The sequence below is a fragment of the Phyllopteryx taeniolatus genome, chromosome 3, assembly GCF_024500385.1.
Source record: "Phyllopteryx taeniolatus isolate TA_2022b chromosome 3, UOR_Ptae_1.2, whole genome shotgun sequence".
NCBI classification, from domain to species: Eukaryota; Metazoa; Chordata; class Actinopteri; order Syngnathiformes; family Syngnathidae; genus Phyllopteryx; species Phyllopteryx taeniolatus.
Window position 1 is genome coordinate 31,067,164 of NC_084504.1, and position 16,568 is coordinate 31,083,731.

General features: G+C 42.4%; 2 protein-coding genes across 2 annotated transcripts; both read left to right on the top strand.

Annotated features, from left to right (window-relative positions):
• The first annotated feature begins 310 nt into the window (after positions 1-310).
• On the top strand, positions 311-5,058 carry bnip3la (BCL2 interacting protein 3 like a). The gene is made up of 6 exons (XM_061768575.1): positions 311-436; positions 1,418-1,679; positions 1,755-1,836; positions 2,596-2,708; positions 2,793-2,942; positions 3,373-5,058. The coding sequence occupies exons 1-6, from the start codon at positions 385-387 to the stop codon at positions 3,419-3,421; spliced, it is 708 nt and encodes a 235-aa protein (XP_061624559.1). The 5' UTR covers positions 311-384; the 3' UTR covers positions 3,422-5,058.
• A 1,825-nt stretch (positions 5,059-6,883) lies between these two features.
• On the top strand, positions 6,884-14,823 carry dpysl2a (dihydropyrimidinase like 2a). The gene is made up of 14 exons (XM_061768576.1): positions 6,884-7,211; positions 8,609-8,697; positions 8,943-9,127; positions 9,336-9,500; positions 9,760-9,821; positions 9,940-10,020; positions 10,091-10,159; positions 10,255-10,375; positions 10,455-10,611; positions 11,370-11,511; positions 11,593-11,763; positions 12,093-12,272; positions 12,841-13,024; positions 13,128-14,823. The coding sequence occupies exons 1-14, from the start codon at positions 7,170-7,172 to the stop codon at positions 13,217-13,219; spliced, it is 1,740 nt and encodes a 579-aa protein (XP_061624560.1). The 5' UTR covers positions 6,884-7,169; the 3' UTR covers positions 13,220-14,823.
• Positions 14,824-16,568: the final 1,745 nt, after the last annotated feature.

The window sequence follows — 16,568 nt, forward strand, 5'->3', positions numbered from 1 at the left end:
TACTGTATATTGTTCTATGGAATGTAGTATAGTGACAAATTCCTCTAAAATGGGTTTTATTATCGTTTTACTACGAAGTTGTTGTGGTGCTTTCACAGTGAATTACTGCTACGGCAAATTCTTGAAGTTGAGTTTACTGAGTACTTCGTCCACCATTCGTGATTAAAGCCTACACAATAATTGGATAAGTCATCACAAGGCCTTGTGCTTTTGTCAGGACTTGTTTGGCTCTACACATCACAATAGACGTATTTCGACATGAAAGATAGTCGACAATTATCGAGTCAAAACACGGCCTTTTGCTGTCTCACCCGGACTGTGGACAGACACTGCGCATGCGCAAACCCTGGTCATGTTGACGAATGCTAAAACTGAGAAGTCAACATGTCCACCGCTGCTGCTCAACAAAACAATAACGAAGAGCCCGGACTTCACGGTACGTAACATCGTTCGTCTTTTTGGCTTTCACATAACCTGAAGCTATTTTAGGTTTACGTCTGTCTTTCGAGTGTAATGGTGCTGCAGCAATTTATGGCTAAAGTTATATCGGGTAAAAGCGTTTCCTCATCCTCTTGGAGGGGCGGTGGGTGATGTTGTTTGACGTTGGTGAGAGAAAGCCAATAGGATTGCGCCAATTATTTTACTGATGGCAATTGTAGCCAATCAAAGAGCCAACCCAGAGTTGGGCGGACTCTAACCAAAATTAAAACAACTTGGAGACAAAACGAAAGACTAACATTGCGCTGCTTTTTATTTAAAGCGTTTCCGCGTAGTCATCAATACTTTGGGGTTTTGAATACGTTGATTGACCATGCATGCACTGTATTTCTAATTAAATTTTAAAAAATTCAGATGCTATTTGACGTTCGTAGCGACAGCTTTTTTTTTTTTTTTTTTTTTTTTTTTGCGTTGTCACTGCTAAGAAACATTTTAGACGAATAACTGGGCCGGGGTATGTTCACACGCAAAAATAAAAATAATAAAAATGTAGAGTATGAGCATGATATCTGGATCAGCGACACGTCGGAGCAGTCTGTCTGTTACGCAACAGAGACCTGCATTGTTGACATGGTTATAAAATACATTCGGCCATTCTCGGGCAGGTCGTTCAATCGTCCTATGGTCAATACATCCGATTTGTTCATAGTATAATATGAACGGACAAAAAAAATGCATTTCGTGCGATTTGTTTGCATTCTGTGTGCAGCCAACCTGGTTGTAATGAATTGCATAACGCCCTCCTGGCTAGCAGAAAAAAACAAAAAACTCGCTGTTAGTAGGGCAGTGGCACAGGGATGGACGCTATCACTGATGCAGTGCAGCTATTCTGAATACAACGCTTCATGCATTAATGGTTGTTATGCCCGCTTTTAAATTGAATACTGTAAAACTAACTTCAGCATTTTGTGTTTCCAAGGCTCTTGGGTGGAGTTGGAGTTGAACGGAAACACAGGAGCTCAATGCGTGCACGCCAGCTTGCAAATATCAGCTGCTGCAGACCAAATAAATGCAAACGCTGGCACGAGTCAGACATTGCAAGTAGTGCCTGAGCTAGATGAAACCCTGATCGGAGGACTCGAACACGTGCCGTCATCCTCCTCCATTCACAATGGAGACATGGAGAAGATCCTCTTGGATGCACAGCATGAATCCAGCCCGAGTAATTCTTCGTGTGAAAGGTGCGGCTAAAGTTATGTGCCGCACGGTGTCAGTAGTATCCAAACATATTTATGAACCACAATGTGTCACCTCAGTCCCCACAGGCCACAGAGTCCCAACCAAGATGAGGGTCAGATCACTTTTGATGTGGACATGTCCAGTCCGAGAGGTAGTCAGGTAAAGGTCACACCTTATTTCAACCTTTCAAAAATACACAACAATTTGTTTCTATTTCTGAAACACAATCTCAGATTGGGGTCCCGGATGTAGCCCAGCCTCTCCAGCTTACCTGCGACCCTCGTGACGACAAGAGCTACAGAAAACGGATGTAAAATCCTTGCCAGTCGAAGTGTTGTTGTCGTAAAATATTGATCAAATGTACAGGCAATGTTTTTCTTAACAGGTTACACTAAAACAAAAAAACAATATGCACCTTCTGACTGAATATGGGGAAACTTGGCACTTACGTAAGATGTGATCGGAAAGATTTAAAAACAATTTATACTGTATGTCTATACAGTATATTAGCATAGCTTTGATGATGGGTGCCAGATGCAGTGGCCATTGCCAAGAGGGATAACTGCTTGCGCTTGGCTCGTCAAATAAAGACCGCCCACAGCAAACTTTGCATTCTGTACATTCCGTTTTTCTTTCTTTTTTTTTTTTTTTTTTTTTCTTTTTTTTTTTTAACTGAGCAACAGCAACCAGGACGACGGATGCACGTTCCATTTTTTTATGTTGCAATAAGTTGTATTTCTGGTGCTATGGTCATCGTCGCATATAGTATCTTTGCCATCACTGGTGCCCATCTGTGGCAGTTTCACCCCGACAAAGAAACACTATAGACCAAAGAAAAAGCAAAACACTCAAATTGTACAACACTACCTCATGATTGTGATCATCTGTCTTTACTATTTGTTCCTTTCACATTTGCAGTCAGAAGAAGAAGACGGAGGCACGGACAAAGACAGAGAGGATGACATCCTCATGAACAAAGAAGTAGATTGGGTTGCTGATTGGTCCAGCAGGCCAGAAAACATTCCACCCAAGTGAGCAGGCTCCTTCATCTTGATGAGGGCTTTTACTTTTTCATTTTTTTTAATGGTGCTGATTGTTTTATGTTATCTTTTCAGGGAATTCCACTTTAGGCACCCCCGGCGTTCAGTATCGCTCAGTATGAGAAAGAGTGGCGTTATGAAGAAAGGCGGCGTATTCTCTGCTGAATTCCTCAAAGTTTTCATCCCGTCGCTTCTCATTTCACACATCCTCGCGCTCGGAATCGGGTAAGAAGTTGTATGCTTTACAGCCATTCCCATATTGGGGGATGCACGTGATTTTCAAAATCAAACTTCTTTTAGACTCTGATGATCAATCAAATATATTTGTAGTCTCTCTGCTCGACCCGGTACCTACTGACTCACAGACTGGAACCGGTCTACAGCCCAGTGGTTGGGGACTGCTGCCTGAGATAATTGACAATGCGTATGTTATTGTGTGTTCATCACTTTATAATATATTTTTCCCTGTCTGACATATACCAAGAATGATTTACCCGTATCCTACACACTAAAGCTTTCGTCATAAGAAAACAAAACCGTTGTCGGATACAGATTGTCTGTTACAACGCTGTTATAATTGTTATGTAAGAGATGTTTCTAATCCCTTTGAGCCTCGTTCCGTGTCAATAATTTCCCGTTTGTTTTGTTTTTGAAGGGTGTACATCGGTAAAAGACTCGCCACAGCCTCCGCCAGCTCTTACTGAGTGAGCAGTGCCTGGACGTCTTCCTGTCTTTCAAGCAGCCTGTGATCACGTGTTTCTCTGCAGTCGTCGCGCGCGCACATTTGCCCTCCCAATCCATGTTCGATTGTGTCACATTGTAAGTGTATGTACACGTTGTAATGTGGGTACTCCTCCTCATCTTGACCCAAGGCCATCCCAGTTGACTTGCATCCACTCGATTAAAAAAAAAATAAAATAATAATAATAATAATCCTTTTTCCGGATGGGAAATATTCATCATCATGTTCCAATATAAATGCAAATTTGACAAGGGTTTGGCCTCTGTGGGTTTTAAGTTTAGGGATGGGTCTCTCTGAAATTTCACAAATGTTTTGTTGTTTAATCACAAGACAATCTGGCCGAGTCGCCCTACTATGTTACTCGCCAGTGTCGACGAACCAAAATTATGCGCCATATCTAATATATGAAAAGTACAGGTGGTGACAGAAGGAACTTGTAATGCCTTAACTTTCTGAGCTGAACTTTAGAGGTGCCGTTGTCGAAGGAAACTAATAATAATGCTGCACACGTTTTCAGAATAGAAGCTTGATCATTTTTACCTTCAGTGGTTTTCTTTTTAAAGCTTCATGTTTTGAAGCTTAAAATCCTAAACCTCGATCTACCATGTAGCCAGCAACTTTTGCATTTTGTGGTCTTTGACTATATTATGATAGTGGAACTTGGGCCGGGCGGCAATGTACCAGGCCATATGCTGTTTTTTTTTTTTTTTTTAATTAGTGTTTTTGCTTTTATATACAGTATTTCTTTTTAACACATATTACAGCAACAATGGCAAAGTGTCAAATTTATATCTTCTACCGCTGCACATTTTCATTATATTATTTTTTGGAACTTCCCTGACATGCTATGCTATTTAAATGCAGATGTGAAGATACTTAAAGCTGTGATCTGCTCCGTTTAGTAGAAACTCCCTGATATTGTATCAATAATACATCGTATTAATGCATAATATTGTATCAATAATCCATCCTATTCATGCATAATATATCTGTTTATGTTTAGTGTCAGTGGTGTGTTTTTGCTGTCATTTACGTCACCGTTTGAGGCAGAACCCACCACTGAATAAGTTGTTTCCACGAGCCGGATTTCATCTAAATGTCACTGTCTATCATTTCCAGTGTGATTTAATATGTACAATCCATGTAAACCTCCAAAAGAAATAGTACGTAGGCAAGCATTTACTAATTTAAACGCATGTAATTTCTGTATATTGATGCTTATAATGATAATGAAGATTAATGACTGGATGAGTCATTTGTCAGTGTTTTAAAATTGATGACATTGTGACGTAATGTGAAACCCAAACCTATTGTTTTGACTGCTGTGGAAGATTGGGTTTTTAAAACACTCAATGTGGGTTTTCAGTGCATTACATAACACGTATTAAGACCTTACTCTTAAATATCACTATGGGCTTGTGTACTGTTATTGAGACAGTGACTCGGAATATAACATACATTTCCATGAAAGTAGTCGTAATGACTCAAGCGTGTCTGTGATTATTGACAGGCTTCTGCACAGCGGGTAAGAAAGTCGAAAACAATGGAAATGTTGAATTTACTTTGTACTGAATAAAGCATAAGTCTGGTCATCTGGAAGTCAGTTCCCATGTATTAATACACCATCCAATATGAGATGTGTGCGCGCGCGACCGCGCATACTGATGATTGTATGTGTATGTACAGTGGATACAAAAAAAAAAAAAAAAGTCTACACCCCCCCGTTTAAATGTCAGGTTTTTGTGATATAAAAAAATCACACCAAAATAAATTTAAAAACATTTTTCACCATTAATGTGACCTATGTATAACCAACTCAATAAATAAATTTTAAAAAAACTTCCAAGAGGGAAAATGAACTGAGATAATGCGGTTGCACAAGTGTGCACACCTTATAATTGGGGATGTGGCTGTGTTCACAATTAACAAATCACATTCAAACTCGTTAAATGGGAGTAAGCACACACCTGCCACCATTTAAAGTGCTTTCAATTCAGTCTTAATTTCAGCTGTTCTAGTAGGCCTTTCCTGCACAAAATCACAACAAAGGTATAAAGCGGCGGCACGGTGGCCGACTGGTTAGAGCGTCAGCCACACAGTTCTGAGGTGCGGGGTTCAATCCCCGTCCCCGCCTGTGTGGAGTTTGCATGTTCTCCCCGTGCCTGCGTGGGTTTTCTCCGGGCACTCCGGTTTCCTCCCACATCCCAAAAACATGCATTAATTGAAGACTCTAAATTGCCCGTAGGCATGACTGTGAGTGCGAATGGTTGTTTGTTTCGATGTGCCCTGCGATTGGCTGGCTACCAGTTCAGGGTGTACCCCGCCTCCTGCCCGATGACAGCTGGGATAGGCTCCAGCACGCCCGCGACCCTAGTGAGGAGAAGCGGCTCAGAAAATGGATGGATGGAGGTATAAAGCTTGTTTGTATAAATTTTTCCTAAATCCAGTTCATGTTTTACTTTGTTTACTCTGTTTTTTTATTTTTCATGGTACAGTTCAGTGTTATGTAACTTTTAAAAACAGTACATACATTTGCAGTTAATCATTGAGAAGGGCATGTTTTTTAACATGACAAGTACAATTTTTATTTCACTTTCACGTGCACTGCATTTGAATTGAATCAATATTTAAGTCGTTTTTTTATTTTCTATACCCATTTTTTAGGAATAAAGCCTGCCTCATTTTTTTTCATGAACACTTAGGCCTACTAGATTACTGTGTTTATTAGTCGTTCAAGTGGCACTTGGAGAGTTAAGTATTTTTTTTTGAGGTGGTGCTTGGTGTAAAAAAAAAATTGAGAACTACTAGCTCTGTCTAGCAGTTTGCACCAAATTCGCCCCAAAAGTTCAACCTTGGTTTCAAAATGTTACAAAAACACACTCGAAATCTCCTCAACGCATATGGAAAGTGCATTATGGTCCATTGAAACCAAGCGTGACCTTTTTTTGGCCGTAATTCCAAAAGAAACTTTTGCCGTTGCAGTGCTTTGTCGTTGATGTGGGCCAATGTCAGCCATCTACCGGGACCCCCTTCAGCTTTTGGGGCCCTGGGCAATTATTGCTGGCTTGCCCGCCCCGTGTTGCGGGACCTCTGGTGATAAAACTGCATACAGTGTGACCTTTTATTAAGGGGCTCCTAATGAAGGGGATCGTGCTGTCTCATGAGCATTTTAATGTGTCTGTGAGGTGAATGGCTTCTGCACAGGTCAAAGTGCTCACTAACAGATTTAAACAGATGGCTGAACAATTTTGGAAGTCAACCTAGGCCAGGCATTGACGTTACAATATAATTCAGCAATATTCCCTGTTGAGAAAAGCAAAATATGACAATAGGAGTGAAGGTTGAGCGGCGTCAAACAATATGGAGCCGTGGCTGACAAGGGTGGGGTATCGCGCATGCGCGGAACGATTGCGCCCCTGTCTTGAGACTTGTCTTGTCTTGCGGGATCTTTTCCGGCACAAATCCACTCATTGGAACGATAGTCTGACATTTAGGAACTGGTTTCGAATGAGCACTTTGTGAAAGTCGTTCGCCATCGTTGTAACAAAGTTGTCAGGCAGGTACAAATTGCCCTGGGCGTCGACTGTCCATTGAGCATCCATCCAATTTTCCTGTTTTTTTTTTTTTTTTGTTCTTTTCTTGTTCACTGGCTGCTGAGCTTTTCCAGTCTTGCTAGCTAGCGTTAGCCGAGCGCTGGAGTGATCGTTAAAATGTCGGGTTACCAAGGGAAAAAGAACATTCCTCGAATCACTGTGAGTATATTGCTATTTTGTCCCCTTCATTTTGGGATTTGATGTTATTTTTATTCATTTTTTCTTTACCTGCCACCGTAGGCTAGCGAACGCTCGGCCGTCGTATGCATCCCTATTTCACCTTCATATAGGTGCAACTAGCAATTCTTTTTGCACCAATTGTCCCATTTGCGCTTGAGATTTTAAACCTCACTGAATATCGTGATCGTCGAAAGAATGCAAATCCGTGTAAAGTAGGTCACTGGCCAGCACCCATCCCAAAAAGCGCTAATCGTTCAGCTGTTCGGGCAACATCGACTGAGCGATCTCGACATCAAATCATGGCGCTTCTGGATTGAAGCGCGTCGCATCGGCACGCGGGCGAACCTGCAGTGCGTCGAGGTTCTTGACAACAGGTAGCAGTCAGATGTCGTGCAGGTGCAGCCAGTTGCAATTCCTAATCTGAGCCCTCCTTGTCTGTAACCGTGCATTACGATCAGGTCATGGAAGAATGAACCCTCGGCAGGGTGACAGGTGACCTGTGGGGCCTTTAGTTTCACACCCATGGGAATGTTTCAGTCGTGTTGTATTGGCTTCCTTTTTCTACAACTCTATTATTACTGTACTGCGTGAATAGTGTATTCAAAACTGCTTCACATTGAGTCCTTTGTGCGATGGACATAAGGCCTTGTATTGCCGTTGTTGTCACAGTGCAAACAATTTAACGGCGCGGACTGGTTGGGGTGATATGCAGTGACTGGCATCTGACATTCACTACCAGTGTGCAATATAATTCCAATATTGGCGCTATAAAGTGTTAACATTACAGCGTTATTCGTATTTCGTTCAGTCTGTTCTGTTCAACTTCACGTAGGGCGAAGACTGTCACTAAAGCCACACTGCTTTTCATGTCCATCCGGACAATTCATGCTGCGATAGTTTCCGTAAATTACATTGTCTCTATTAGCTTGCCGTCGTGTCTTTGTGAGCGTGTAGAAGAACCAATGAAAAGTAGGCCAGCAGTTCACCCTCTTGCTTCTCTTCGATGATGGAGACAGAATTAGCCCAAACTGGGCCAGTGGTCCTGGATTCAAATGTCAACTCAAGCCCTCGTGTGTGGAGTTTCCATGTTCGGCCTGTGCTTGCCTGTTTTTTTTTTTTTTTTTTTTGGGGGGGGGGCGCATTCCATAAACATGCATGTTTGGTTAACCAAAGCATCTAAACGGCCCATAGGTTTGAACTTGGTTATACATCTATATGTGCACAGGCTGCGATTGGCTGTCGGGCGTACTCCACTTCTTGCCCTAAAGTCAGCTCGGATATGCGTCAGCTCACCCGTGACCCTAATGAGGTCAAGCGCTATGGAAAATGGATGGCTTGATAGATATTTTGGAAAATCAAATGTCTCTACCTTGCAGAGTGACCGTCTCCTCATAAAAGGAGCAAAGATCGTGAATGATGATCAGTCTTTCATGGCTGATATCTACATGGAGGATGGAGTCATCAAGTGAGTTTGAAGTTTTCATTTTTCAGTGAACTGTTTAAGTAAATTGTTATCATTTTGTGAACGGCCAATGACAAGCATTTATGGTCAAATAAAGATTTTTTAAAATCTGAAATGCATATTTTTCAGCTAAAACAATATATAATGTGAAAGATGGTGACCTACATGGTGGTGTCTTTTTTCTAGATTTTTGCTTCATTTACATTTGAATTGCTGAGATTCCATTTTTTTTTTTTCTGTTCTTCCAGGCAAATAGGTGACAACCTAATTGTCCCTGGGGGAGTTAAGATCATAGAGGCTCATGGAAGAATGGTGATGCCTGGAGGCATCGACGTGCACACCCGATTCCAGATGCCTGATAGAGGCATGGTGGCAGCGGATGACTTCTACCAGGGCACCAGGGCAGCTCTGGCGGGGGGCACCACCATGATCAGTAAGTTGTCCAGCAGCCAGACTTCAGTGTGTTTTCAACTAAGGCGCACACATCCCGTCACGGAGATTATAACACTGCTTGCGTGTGTGTTATAAGGCTTTTTTTTTAAATTTATTTATTTATTTATTTTAATTACAGCTACCTTCCACACATGAAATCTCGGCTGTTTTATTTACAATTTTTTTTTTTTTTGGGGTGTGTTTTCTAGTTGACCACGTGGTGCCAGAGCCTGGCATAGGCTTGGTTGCAGCTTTCAAGCAGTGGAGAGAATTGGTTGACAGCAAATCCTGTTGTGACTACTCTCTCCATGTGGACATCACCGACTGGAAAAAAGGCACTCAGGAGGAGATGGAGACCTTGGTGAAGGAACACGGTATGCAGTCAGCGACCACTAAATTACTGCTACTGTCAAAGGTGTAGCCACAAATATCCAGTCGAGTATTTGTGCCACAACCAATCTCACGTTTTTTCCTCATTCAGTCCTTGCATGGTGTTTAAAAAGCATTTTCACAACACTCTCCCATGTCTCCTTTATAATTATTTTTTTGTTTTACTCTTCTTCCTTTGCTCTGGGTTCTCCCTCTTGCTCTCTTTTTTTCCACTTTTGGCTCTCATAAGTTTTCTATCTTCAGGTGTCAACTCTTTCCTGGTCTATTTGGCCTATAAGGATGTTTTTCAACTTTCTGACTCTCAGGTAGGCTTAGCTCTTGGATGACATTAGCGAGGTCTTCTCTTTCCACTGACTTTGCATGTTTGACGTCAATGCGTGCCTTATGCTAATGAGCTCACTAGTCTCCCTTGTGATATTTTAGATTTACGAGGTGTTCAGCGTCATCAGAGACCTCGGTGCCATCGCTCAAGTGCATGCTGAGAATGGTGACATCATTGCTGAGGTAACAAACTAATGTATATAAGCAGTTTTCTTGAATTTGGAACATGAGGTTTTTTGTTTGGATTTAATAGGAGCAAAGACGTATTCTCGAGCTGGGTATAACTGGGCCTGAAGGTCATGTACTCAGCCGCCCAGAAGAGGTGAGGTGCCTTAAAATTTCAACACATCAGAGGGCTCGAGAGAGGCCGACAGAAAGGAGAACTGTTCTGTTGTGTGCATGTGTGACGCGCGGCAGGTGGAGGCAGAGGCAGTCAATCGCTCTATCACCATAGCCAATCAGACAAATTGTCCTGTCTACATCACCAAGGTGATGAGCAAGAGTGCCGCCGATGTCATCGCTCTGGCCAGGAAAAAGGGTACGTCGTGAAATGTTGTCCAATTTCCTTTTGGGAACAGTGTATTTCCATATTACAATGCTCCTGTCCGCTCTTTTAGGTTCTGTTGTTTTCGGAGAGCCCATCTCAGCCAGCTTGGGCACAGACGGCACCCATTATTGGAGCAAGAACTGGGCCAAGGCTGCGACCTACGTCACTTCTCCACCACTCAGTCCGGATCCCACCACCCCTGATTACCTCAGCTCTCTGTTGTCATGGTTGGTGTCTAGAATCAAAGATTGCCCAAAAAAAAAAGAGAGCACTGTCATTGACTTTAAACGTCTCCAATGTGTTTTTTTAATCACAAAATGTCATCAGAGCCACCAAAGATTACAATGTCTCATTTTTCGGCGTCATTTGTGTTTACATATATCATATTTGTATGAACAAATGGTATACATGTACACGCAACTTTTGTCCGAAGACACCAGTCATAAAGAAAACGAAAGTTCAGCAAGTTCGGCTTCAAACAATCATAATCAAACCGCAGTCATGCTCGTTAGCGTAGCATACACAGGAAGTCAGCAGTCACGTTTTTCCAGGTTTGGTCACGTGATGTTCCGCATATGGCAGGTTGCACTCCTTAAAACCAGTTTATTTTTATATTTAGATTTGAAAATAGAAATCTACTTTTCTTTAAAAACACGTGACACATTTAAAAAAAAAAAAAAATGTTGTGGGGCTGGAATGGATTAATGGCATTTCAGTACTTTATGGTGAAATTATCTTTGCTGATCGGTGGTAACTGAAAGATAGTTTAAAATACATGAAAAGCTCAGACCAGCATCTTGTTTCGGGAAGGGGAATTTTTTCTTGTAACTAACGTATTGCGCTATTTCTCCAAGTTGAATGACGAGATCATGAAAAGAAAAGCGATGATGTGGCATTAAGAACGAGACCACATCTCAACATTTACATTTCTGAAGCAATCCCAGTTGCCATCTAAAATTAGACTTTTGCATTCTGTCAAATCCAGTGGGGATTTACAGGTGACAGGTAGCGCTCACTGCACTTTCCAGACATCGCAGCGCGCAGTAGGCAAAGACAACTTCACCCTAATCCCGGAGGGCACCAATGGCACCGAAGAGAGGATGTCCCTAATCTGGGACAAATGTGTGGTGAGGGCCAAAATTCACTCTGCAAACGAGCGTCCTCCTTGCATGTGTTTTGAGACCTCGTTCCCATGATATTTTCACCAGGTGAGTGGAAAGATGGATGAGAATCAGTTTGTGGCAGTGACCAGCACGAATGCCGCCAAGATCTTCAACCTCTTTCCTCGCAAGGGCCGCATTGCTGTGGGCTCTGACGCTGACCTCGTTCTGTGGGACCCAGATGTCACCAAGATCATCTCAGCCAAGAACCACAACTCGGTATTTGTAGAGGGTTTTTTTTTTAATTGCGGGGGTTGGGGGTTAATTTCACAAATAGGGTGGCACAGAGAACTAGTGGTTAGTTTGTCTGGCTCATGGTCAGATGTGAATGTAACTGTGAGTAGTTGTATGTTTATATGTGCCCTACGATCGACTGGCAACCAGTGCAGGGTGTACCCAATTGCTCACCTATAATTCAGATGGGATAGGCTCCAGGTACCGCAAATCCCCCAAAAAGGATAAGCGGTATAGTAAAGAATGGATGGGTGGATGTATGTGAATAAAGACTGCTTTTGATTCCTGTCTCTGGCTTCCTCTTCTCCTGCTAGGCTGTAGAGTACAACATCTTTGAGGGCACAGAGGTGCGCGGTGGTCCTCTGGTGGTGATCAGCCAAGGTAAAGTTGTGTTGGAAGAGGGCAGCCTTCACACGACAGAGGGCTGCGGGCGCTACATCAGCCGTAAAGCCTTTCCGGACCACGTGTACAAGAAGATAAAAGCTCGCAGCCGGGTGCGACCATATGGAAAGAATGATCTAACTCAGTGTTTCCCAACATCAATTGAGCCAAGGCACACGCATACTGTGTTGGGGATAGGCGCTGAGCCCTGCCGAGAGTAATTGGTGTCCCCCCCTTTTAAAAGGGTTTATAATTACCTATAGATGCCACAAGATGGTGACAAAGCACAATGTTTGTCTAAATGCAACTCCTCAACTCACTTTAACATACTTCCTTGGTACCAAGATGCAAAAATATGGGGCAAAAGTAGTACTTTTATTGCTTTGGCACAAAAACGGCAAAAGCTGAGTTTTTCTGCAATAAGGGAGGATGGGTTAAAAAGAAATCAGCAAAGGTGAATTAGCAAATGTGAATATACTGGAGTTGAATGTACTGAACTCAAGATGTGTCATGTAAATAATAATTTTCACACCAATGAAATGGCACTGGCTGATTCCCCGCGGCACACCTGACGATCTCTCACGACGCTCGACTGCGCCGTGGCACAAGGGTTGGGAATCGCTGATCTAGCGTGACAAGTCGTAAGTGCCATCACACTGACGGATTGATTTGAATGTTCAGCTGACAGAGTTGCGTGGAGTCCCCCGGGGTCAGTATGATGGGCCCGTGTGCGAGGTGATTCTTACTCCCAAGGTTCTGACCTCGGTCTCTGCAGTGAAGACCTCTCCTACCAAGCAGCAACAGCAACAACAATTTATTCAGCAGCCGGTGCGCAACCTCCACCAGTCGGGCTTCAGTCTGTCAGGTAAGTGAGTTACGTTCTCTGCAACTTGACTCCCTCGTCGGACAGCAATTTTCTTCGCGGTCATAATGTGATTGTGTATTGTTATAAATGTTGTCGGTGTTAGGTGCCCAAATTGATGACAGCGTTCCACGCCGTAACACCCAGCGCATCGTGGCTCCCCCTGGAGGAAAAGCCAACATCACCAGCCTCGGCTAAGGTGTTTTATACAGGTACATCTCGATGAATTAGAATATATTTATTCGAATTTACTGAAATGAGATGCCTACAATCAATTGTGCAACTGATGCCTGCAGGTGACTATCGACGTGATTTATTAGCTGGAAAATACAATAAGGACAGAGCCTGAAGCCTCACACAGTTGCACTACAAATTTGAGAACAACAAATCACATCTATAGCCATCTGCAGGTTTCTGTTGCACACTTTATTTAGGTATGTCCTGTCAATAAATCTGAAAAAAATGTATTCTAATTTACTGATATGTACCGCTTCCTGTAATTGCACCAAGGTGCAGGGGGGCATAGGACTGGCGGTCTGTCACTCCTGACTTGCCGTGCACCACACACTTCTGTTGTCTCTCTCTATTTTGCTGTATTTAACAAAAAGGAAAGCACTACTTAATTTAATTTCATCTGATAGGGAAGATTCCAGGGAATTGAAACTGTTGCTAGATGTTTAACCTTTTACCACAGTTGTTGTTGTTAAAACACGAATGGAGACTTTTTTTTTCCTGTCGTTTAATTTTGCTGTTCACCTCGCTCTTCCTTTTGTGTTATAGTTGCACTTCCCATTTTTAAATACTGTTTTGAATCATGTATTAATGCAGCGAATGAACTGAAAGATAAATGAATGGTATTTAAGGGTTACCTTTCAATTTGGGAGCCACGCAGAATTTGACGTCTTTTCCACTCACCTGTTAATGTTTCCTCAAACTTGTAATAATGTGTCTGCTGAACACTTTTGAGGAGACAGACGCTGCAAAGTCGGAGGCGAGGTTTGCAGAAAGGTTCTCTGCATCTGGTGCTATATGAGCAATGCTAAAGTGTATATGTGCAGATAATATGTTAACTGTTCCCGCGTCGATCATCCTACAGTTGTCGTTGCTTCCCGGGGACCGATTTAGCCACTTAGTGACACAAATTTCTTTTGCACCTGTACCAATCCAAATGATACCCATGTATGTGAGCTTGCAAGTTTTTGTGTGTGTGGGTTTTTTATGTTTTAAAGGTTATATGTTGAATTGAAATAGTCCCCTGCTTGTTCTGTATGATATTGCTAGCACAATGTATCTATGAAGGTTCTTGAAACAAGTGATTTTTGAGACCTGATGGAACATTGCAACATGGATTGCTATATATTTAGGAGATCCTTCACTGCGTGGTGATGATGTGTCCACTTCTCTTTGTGTTTGTGTTGTGAAACAAGTACCAGAAATCCAGTTCTCCTTTGTCTTGCCTTCACTTACAGTATTTATTGCCACCGGTTTGAGCCGGAGCCACAGCATGTGGTCAGTAAGTTCTAGATACAGTCCGTCCCTTCATTGCCTTGTCAAGTGTACGCCTCTTCTGCCAGGCTATAATGTGAAGTTGATTCCCTTATTTTGGTAGGGTTCTTGATGGTCGTTATTGAGCTGCATTGTGCAACGCTGGTGTTGTCCCACTTAGTGTGATATTCAGTCATGTATATCTTGTAGGATACCAAAATTTGACAGGGCACAAATCAGTGGTCCCTTCTGCATTTGACCTGGCCTGTGTTGACTTCAGTGGAGTAAAATAATATAAATAAAGCCTTTGGTAAAGACTCCCTTTTTTTTAATGTGCTTACTATGTATAATGAAATATATATGTATATGCCCAAATGTATAGGGCTGATTTTTGCTATGTGAGCCCAAATTGCCAGAAAGTTACAGAAAGGAACATAATTTATTTCAGTGTTGAATGTGTTCATTTGCACATGGATAAACCCAATACTCAATTTATCTTAATAAAGTAGCTGTAAAGTTTGTCACAACTAGTACACATATCGTAATTTTATTATTATTGTTTTAGACAAATCAAAGAAAGCAATTGCAAATATATTTCCCCCAATAAAGGAACTATTCACAGTATTATTTAACACCAAATCTGTATTTTGAATTCATCCATTCCCTTTACCACTCGCTCATCTTCAGCAGGGTTGCGGGTGAGCTGGAGCGGGGTAAACCCTGAATTGCTCGCCAGCCAATCGCAGGGCACAGATTGACAAACAGCCATTCACATTCAGACCTAGGAACAATTTAGAGTTTTAACCTTGACGGGGAGAACATGCAAATTCCACCAATCTTAGAAGTATAACGGCTAGCCACTCGTTCGCCATACCTGTTTTCAATTTGTAAATCTAATCGTAGTGGTCACTCCTAACGTGTACAGTATGACTGCTTTTTTTTAAAAATTTTTTTTTTACAAATACTAATGTATGCTCAACTGGCACAAAACTGCAGTCGAACCGGCATTCAGGGTTATTGTTTGAGGTGGTTTGAGACTTACCATTACACATCCCATTTAAAAAAAACAAAAAAAGTCAATGGAAAGCTGAAAAGGTCTATGGATCAAACGCACCCTTCTTGAGTAGTGTGCAACATACGGAATTTTACAGTATACAAACACTGGGTGGAGGCAAAGAGGACAGAATGAGCTCAACAGCTTCGCTAACATGTTACATACTGCATGTTCCAGCTGTTCAGCCCTTTCACCTGCACGTAAGAGCTGAACACATTGATTATGTAAATGTACCAAACTTTGGCATTAAGTAAGAGCCAATGGCTATTAGACGAGTACCCAGTCTAGACGTGATATGATAAGCATTTTAATTACAATGGAAAGGAGGGTTCTTGATTGGGTTTTGCATCGTCTCCACCCGAGGATGATAGCTTTGGACGAGAAATTGCCTCTGAAAGACGTCACCAAACTGAGCCCTCTTGAGGAACTTTGCGAGCATGAGTCATCGGCAGAGCCTGGACAACATGGACACGTGAGCAAATGCGTCGAGACAATCCCCTTGATTAGAATTCCATTTTACAGAGCTATTTTGAAGGCATGCATCGAGGAGTTTGGTGTGGAAGAACTTCAATCCTGACATTAACCCCATGACACGCAGTTGAGATGAACTGGTATGAGCAGGTATGGTGAGGCAGACCTGACAGTCTGACACACTCAAAACCTTGTAGAAAGTCTGGTAAAGGTGAGACTAAAGGCTCTATTTTCGTAGATGACGCATCTGTGGCGGGGCACAAATGGTGGCGGATTCAGATTTTTTTTGCAGGAGTAAGGCTCGCTGTGCATATTTGCCAATTTGGCAGACCCATCTGCGCCAAGCTGCGCCGCGAGGGTGTGTCCTTGGAGATGTGCCCAGCGGAGTGCCAATTTGGTGCCAGAAAGTCAGTCTAAACTTACTTCTACTCAGGCCATGTTATCACCAGCTCATTCTGTATTTAAAAATATTACCCGCTCACATTGTCTGTTGCCACACCGTCAAGAGCAGAGACGATGCTTCAGTCAAGCACGGAT